Source organism: Carassius gibelio, chromosome B10, assembly GCF_023724105.1.
Source record: "Carassius gibelio isolate Cgi1373 ecotype wild population from Czech Republic chromosome B10, carGib1.2-hapl.c, whole genome shotgun sequence".
Classification (NCBI taxonomy): domain Eukaryota; kingdom Metazoa; phylum Chordata; class Actinopteri; order Cypriniformes; family Cyprinidae; genus Carassius; species Carassius gibelio.
Window position 1 is genome coordinate 9,020,697 of NC_068405.1, and position 7,608 is coordinate 9,028,304.

Consider the following 7,608-nt stretch of genomic DNA (forward strand, 5'->3'; position numbering starts at 1 on the left):
TTGTGCCTGAAAATCACATTACATCAGCAGTTTTGAAATACTCAGACCAGCCCGTCTGGCACCAACAACCATTCCAAGTTCAAAGTCACTTAAATTCTCTTTCTTCCTCATTCTGATGCTCGTTTGAACTTAAGCAAGTCGTCTTCACCACATCTAGATGCCTAAATGCACTGAGTTGCTGCCATGTGATTGGCTGATTAGCAATTTGTGTTACCAAGTAATTGAACAGGTGTACCTGAGTATATATATATCCAAAAGACAAACTAATAACATAATGACCCTGTTCAGAAGTTTACATACCATTGAATATTAATACTCTGTGTCTTTCCTGGATGATCCACTAATGTTTATATATTTTGTGATAGTCATTCATGAGTTCCTTGTTTGTCTGAAGTAGTGCCTGCTGGTCTTCAGGAAAAATCTTACAGCTCATGCAGATTCTTTGGTTTTCCAAATTTTTTGCATATTTGAACCCTTCCAAAAGTGTCTGTATGATTTTGAGATCCATCTTTTAACACTGAGGACAAATTGGGGAAGTCGTGGCCTAATGGTTAGAGGGTTGGACTCCCAATCGAAGGGTTGTGGGTTCTAGTCTCGGACCGGACGGAATTGTGGGTGGGGGGAGTGCATGTACAGCTCTCTCTCCACCTTCAATACCACGACTTAGGTGCCCTTGAGCAAGGCATCGAACCCCCAACTGCTCCCCGGGCGCCGCAGCATAAATGGCTGCCCACTGCTCCGGGTGTGTGCTCACAGTGTGTGTGTGTGTTCACTGCTCTGTGTGTGTGCATTTCGGATGGGTTAAATGCAGAGCACAAATTCTGAGTATGGGTCACCATACTTGGCTGAATGTCACTTCACTTTCACTTTTTTTTTTCACTTTCAAATGAGGGACTCATGCATAACTATTCAAAAAGGTGAAAACATTTACTGATGCTCAAGAAGGAAGCACAATGCATTAAGGGGAATGTAAACTTTTGATTTGGATGATCAGGGTATATTGTAATTATTTCATCTTCTGGGAAACATGTAAGTATTTATGTTCTAAATGAAAAAAATATATATGTGATCGTTAAACAAAATGAGAATAATTTATACATTATCGTCCTGTTTAAAAGTTTACATCCCCCCAGCTCTTAATGAAATATTTTACCTGAAGTGAAATGAGTTGTGTTGATGTGGATGTCTGATTGCTTTTATGATCTTTGTGTGTGAGCTTGTGTAATATCATATGAACTCACTTTAGATTTTAAATGATTATGTTACACTCTTCCTCCTGAAATTCAAATAAAACTACAAGATAGCATTCAAATTACAGAAATTTGTGAAACCAAATACTTTTAAAAGCACCAGTACACATCACTCTGTCTCCTCTAGTTGTTAGTGTATGTGTGTGTGTGTGTGTTGTTGTTTTTTTGGGGGGGGGGATAAAAGATATTAACTCCTTGTAAACTTTCAAAAAACAGGTTCTTATATTTATTTCATATAGTATGATGTGCACTAGATTAAAGACAGTATACCATGAAACATTGCTCTATATGTCCTTATCGTTCTAATAGATTTAACTTTGATTGTGAATTTAGTTGCATCATTCTTTCAACATAACTATCGGCTGATGGGTTAAAACTGACTGCCCCTCTGCTAACAGGAATAATAACATCACTAAATCATTTACAGTGCCACATTTACCTCTGTATAGAGTCGGTTTAGCTGATGGCTCTGCTAGCATGTAATGTTACATGTTTTTGTTGGTTCTTCTGACAGCAGAGGATAGTTACACCTGTCTGGAAGAAGATGTGTGTGTGTGTGTGTGTGTTTGTGTATAATCTAGCTGTCATTGAGAAGTTTTACACCAACAGTATCCAGCAAAAAGCAGCAAAAGGACATTTTAGAGCATTTTATAGCTTTCTAAGTGCACTTCACATGACCTTTGACAAATTCTTGACATCCATTGCTTTTCAAAGTGTGTCATTATGATGGTATTACAGTCAGGGACTGTTACGTTCTTGTTTCAAAGATCATGTCTAATATTTGCATTGTGTTTGATAGATAGAGTTAGACTGTTCATCTCTCTTGGTCCTTTAGTACAGGGTTTGTCAATCTTTCTAACCCAGTGACTCTCTGCCAGCACTAAACTAGACTATTTCCACAACATTGTACTTGTTCACTTATAATATTAATAAACATTATTATATTACATTAGACTAGTGTTGTTGACAGTTTGACAATGATCTCCAATAATGTCCTAGATGCACTGAATTACCGTATTAGACATTTATGTTTATTTAATGATGGTTTTATGCTCTGTTAAACACAGATTTGTTTCAACCGTTCAGGTGCATCTCAATATATTCGAATTTCGTGGAAAAAGTTAATTTCAGTAATTCAAATAAAAAAAATCAAATTGTGAAAATTGTGTATTAAATAAATTCATTTTTCATTTTAATTGTCATGATTTTGTCTCACATTTAACAAAAACCCACCCATCTCAACAAATTTGAATACTTCATAAGATCAATAAAAACTGTTTTAGTGAATTGTTGGCCTTCTGGAAAGTATGTTAATTTACTGTACATGTACTCATTCCTTGGTTGGGGCTCCATTTGCTTTAATTACTGCCTCAATTGAGTGTAGCATGGAGGTGATCAGTTTTTGGCACTGCTGAGGTGGTCTGGAAGCCCAGGTTTCTTTAATAGTGGCCTTCAACTCATCTGCATTGTTTGGTCTCTTGTTTCTCATTTTCCTCTTGAAAATACCCCATAGATTCTCTCTGGGGATCAGGTCTGGGAATCTTGCTGGCCAGACAAAGACACTAACACCATGGTCATTTAACCAGATTTTGGCAGTGTGGGCAGGTGCCAAATCCTGCTAGAAAATGAAATTAGCATCTTCTAAAAGTTGGTCAGCAAAAGGAAGCATGAAGTAGATTAAAAAGCTTTTGGTAAACGGGTGCAGTGACTTTGGTTTTCAAAAAACACATTGGACCAACACCAGCAGATGACATTGAACGCTTTCATCTGAAAAGAGGACTTTTGGACCACTGTGAAAAAGTCCAGTTCTTCTTCTCCTTAGCCAATGTAAGACATCTCTGAAGTTGTCTGTGGTTCAGAAGTGGCTTAAAGGGGGGGTGAAATGCTCATTTTCAATCAATATCCTGTTAATCTTGAGTACATATAGAGTAGTATTGCATCCTTCATAAATCCAAAAAGTCTTTAGTTTTATTATATTCATAAGAGAAAGATAGTCTGTACCAATTTTTCCCGGAAAAACACGACCGGCTGGAGGCGTGACGTGTGGGCGGAGCTAAAGAATCACGAGCACGAATAGGCTTTTGCGTTGAGAGCATGTGGAAGCTGTGACATTACCGTGAGGGAAAACCCATCATCCAAAACAAACCATGGCTTACAGTCAGATTCAGCCGTTTATTTATGATCCAGAATCAGATCCAGAGGCTGAAACTGAACGAAAGCAGCAGCAGCAACGACTCGCTCCGAGTGGGGCTCGAACCCGGGTCTCCGGCATGGGAGGGGACGCACTAACAAGGAGGCAGAGATATTTGAAGCAGTTTTACTCACCGCCTGCTGTTCCAACCACTGATCTATAATACAGATATCTATATAATAGAATAGTTATATATATAGATCAGTGGTTCCAACACACGATCGTGACCCTTTTTCCTTGGGATTGCATCATCCTTAAGAAATAAACGATACGCAAACCCGTCGTCAAACTGGGCCTTGTGAACAAGCATCTTCGAAATGCAGGGAACAAACAAAAACACTTGCACAACTCCGTTGGTGCTCTGTAAAAATAAACTCCATCCACTGGTCCCTTAATGCTGTTTTTTTTTGGTAATCTGTGCAGGGTTGTCTTGCCCTGGCAACCAAAAACACACTTCTTTTGTGACTTTTCGCGACGCTCTCGCTCTCTGATCAGGGAATCGCTCTGATCAGTGAAATGTCTGTGCTGCTCAGCCTCACTATACGGGAGCGCGCTCTTCCGGCAGAAGTGCCCTCAGGACCCATATAAGGAAATTCCACTACATCTAACGTCACACAGAGCCATACTCGAAAAAAACTTTCCAAAACTTGTGACAAACCGGAAGGAGTATTTTGGGAACAAAAATACTCCTTCAAACGTACAACTTAATTTTTGAAACTTTGTCCATGTTTAGCATGGGAATCCAACTCTTTAACAGTTTAAAAAACTCAGTATGCATGAAATAGCATTTCACCCCCCCTTTAACAAGAGAAATACAACAACTGTAGCCAAATTCCTTGACACGTCTGTATTTCTTGACCCCAACCTCAGTCCATTCCTTGTTAAGTTCACTCAAATTCTTGAATTGATTTTGCTTGACAATCCTCATAAGGCTGCGGTTCTCTCAGTTGGTTGTGCAACTTTTTCTTCCACACTTTTTCCTTCCTGTCAACCTTCTGTTAACATGCTTAGATACAGCACTCTGTGAACAGCCAGCTTCTTTGGCAATGAATGTTTGTGGCTACACTACTTGTGAAGGGTGTCAATGATTGTCTTCTGGACAACTGTCAGATCATCAGTCTTCTCCATGATTGTGTATCCTTGCTATAAACCAAACTGAGAGACCATTTTGAAGACTCAGGTTTTGAGTTGATTATCTGATTGACATGTCACCATATTCTAATTTGTTGATATTTATTTTTTCATTTTTGTTTAGTTTTTGTTAAATATGAGCCAAAATCATCACAATTAAAAGAACCAAAGACTGAAACTACTTGTGAGTTATTCATTCCTTGCAGCCTTTAAACAGGATCTCCTCACTGTGACTCAGTTTCCCTGGGAAGAAACAGACAAGATATGTTAGTACAGAAGAGAATCAGACTTATACATTTTAATTTTCCTAACATCCACACTGTAGATTATACAGTATGTGAGGAATTATCCAAGGAAAACTACACACAAACGTGCTGTTGTTGTTTTTATGTTTTACAGCAATATAACTACATTTCAACAATGCAAGACAAAAAATGTATTTTCAATTAAACAGTTTGTATTGTAGTGTTTTGTCCTAGTTTTAGACCACTGAGGTGTTCAGATGGCATAGTATGGTCATTTTAAATATTTGATAGCTTTACATTTGTGATTGTGACTTGTTTGATGTAAAATTAAAGTACATACTTTTTACTGGAGGAAATACTGACCTTGTTAAGTGCCACATTTATCACTGTAGAGTCTGTGTTGCTGGTGGCTTTGCAGGCAAATCCTGAGATAAAGATGGAGATGATGAACTGAAGGATGGAGAACACCAGCAATATTCCAATGATCCCCAGATCAGTTCTCTAAAAAATATTCAACATGCTAATATAAAAAAGTAGTTCCTCAAATAATATCAGCTATATTAAATGAGTTTATAAAAGTTATTAGATTATATGTATCCCTTTCAGACATTTGAATTAATTAATGAAAAGTAGTAAATGATGGCACAAACTATTTCTCTAAATAAAACATCAATAAAAATAAATAAATAAGTTTAAACATATAACATTAATATTGTCTTGCACACTGTACCTTCAATGTGCAGCTGTAATCATATCTGCATCGATACATTAACAAGTAGTGAATCTCTATGCTCATCTGAACAATGGCGATCGCTGCAGTTATGGCACTGATCACATTCATTATAAGAGAGCCTTTCACCTGCAGGAAGAAAAGCTGACACATGAAGAGTGACAGTGGTAATAGTGTACACTTGTAAAACAGCCTGAACTCACACTGTAAAATATTTGTAGTATAATTAAAATTATGTGTGTGTGTATATATATATATATATATATATATATATATATATATATATATATATATATATATATATATATATATATATATATATATATATATATATATATATATATAAGCAGCTAAACTCTGAGAAAAGTTTTCAGTTTAATGATCCAGTAAGTGAATGCATTCAAACAATCTGTCCAAAACAGCACTAATATAAAGGAAACCAGGCTGATTACATCAGAGATTGCAGAGAGAACAGAGACTCATGTTGCGTTTTCAGTTCATTATTAATGTTATGCAGTCAGCCATTGGTTGGTTTAGTTTTTTTTGTTTGTTTGTTTGTTTTTTTGCATCTCCATGTGGTCCTGTTCGGTCACAACTTGACTTAGAATGTAAAAAAAACTATTTGCTGTTGCACTGTACATACACTATACAATTATTATTATTTTTTTTTTTCATAAGTGCTTATATGGGCTCCTTATATCATTTGGTTCTTTTGGAGCCTTTTGGAGTTTTCTTTTGGAGTTTTCTTTTGGAAAGAAATCTATATTTATCTTGGGAAAAAAAAGCTTGCAGAAAATATCGATTTTTGAAAATCACCCTTCAATGTTGTGGTTTACTGTGCTGGATATAGCAAATGATAATAAAAACATTTCAAATAAGATAAATAGTCTATGTTTAATTTCATGAAGTGTGTGATTAATCCCAGTATAATGGTGTGATTTACATTAATGCATTTAGCAGACACTTTTATCCAAAGGAACTAATGCATTTAGGCTATACATTTTTTTTTTTTTTTTTCAGTATGAGTGTTCCCTGGGGATTCAACCCACAACCTTTTTTTTCTGCTAATGCAATGCTCTATCACAGAGCCACAGGAACATTGTAATGAATTTGATTAAAAAAAATATATATATATATATAGTGATTTCCTTATTTTTTTCAAAATTATTATTTTAGTTTTCATTAGAAATCATGTAAATAAAAGTATATTGCTGTAGTCACATTATACACTACTGCATGCAGGCTTTACTGAATTAACAGATAAAATAATTGATTTACTCTTTTAGTGGAATAAAGTGCACAACATTTAAAAAGTAGTATGTACAATATTGTATGAATGCATCATAATATGAGAAAAGTAGAGTTGATCACATTGTATGTACGCACCACACACAGATGAAGTTTATTCTGCGCAGAAACAGACAGCGAGCCAGCACTGATGTACTGAAAGAAACACAGGACATGTTCAGCTTCACTAGAAATTAAAATCAGAAGTTAGTAAAGCCAATAAAAGAAACTTACAATAAGGGATCCCCAGTAGGTTATGCCATAAAAAACAGAAATAGGGTGACGGTAATCATAGTCAATGTTGCGTACAATACCAAATAGGAAAATCATCACTCCAGTCATTATCTGGACGGTCTAGACAGAGCAGATATGGGTCAGATGCATTTATGTATTTATAATGATATCATTCATGTTTGGACACACAAACAAAGGTAATGTACAGTTTGTTTTGTGCACTACAGTCTTAAAGCAATCAGAAAGGCACACATCTATTCACTTCAAGACTTAGGACAATATTTTTTCTTTATTTTATCACAGAGCAAAATGTGATTCCCAAAACCTCACATAATAATAATTCATTATGAAATACATTACCCCCAGTGCCTTTGGTTGTGCTCTGATAAATGCTGAGAGAGCTGTATTGTGATATGCTCCTCCGGTCTGCTGTCCATCCTCAGAAATAACACCATGTTGTGTCACCTGTGGATTGACTTGGATGATAACTGTAGCTTTGTCAGTTGATATGACCTCGCTGCTCTCCATTCTAGGCAGTTT

General features: G+C 36.2%; 1 protein-coding gene across 2 annotated transcripts; it reads right to left on the bottom strand.

Moving 5' to 3' along the window:
• Nucleotides 1-3,153: 3,153 nt before the first annotated feature.
• On the bottom strand, nucleotides 3,154-7,608 carry LOC127966658 (membrane-spanning 4-domains subfamily A member 12-like). Of its 2 annotated transcripts, XM_052567810.1 has the most exons (6): nucleotides 7,429-7,608; nucleotides 7,069-7,188; nucleotides 6,934-6,990; nucleotides 5,548-5,676; nucleotides 5,181-5,318; nucleotides 3,154-4,815 (listed from the first exon to the last, which is right to left on the bottom strand). In XM_052567810.1, exons 1-6 carry the CDS (start codon nucleotides 7,594-7,596, stop codon nucleotides 4,807-4,809), a joined length of 621 nt encoding a protein of 206 aa, XP_052423770.1. In that variant the 5' UTR covers nucleotides 7,597-7,608; the 3' UTR covers nucleotides 3,154-4,806. The 2 variants fall into 2 exon arrangements, with proteins under 2 accessions (XP_052423770.1, XP_052423769.1); XM_052567809.1 differs by lacking the exon at nucleotides 3,154-4,815 and having other exon boundaries at nucleotides 4,856-5,318.

What these genes read in the sequence shown, in the direction of transcription:
- LOC127966658 (XM_052567809.1), bottom strand. Translation starts at nt 7,596, where the DNA reads ATGGAGAGCAGCGAGGTCATATCAACTGACAAAGCTACAGTTATCATC. An exon ending in CCTACTGGGGATCCCTTATT is followed by an intron (nt 6,991 to 7,068) that starts GTAAGTTTCTTT and finishes TGTTTCTTTCAG; the next exon opens with TACATCAGTGCTGGCTCGCT. An exon ending in ATAAACTTCATCTGTGTGTG is followed by an intron (nt 5,677 to 6,933) that starts GTGCGTACATAC and finishes TTCTTCCTGCAG; the next exon opens with GTGAAAGGCTCTCTTATAAT.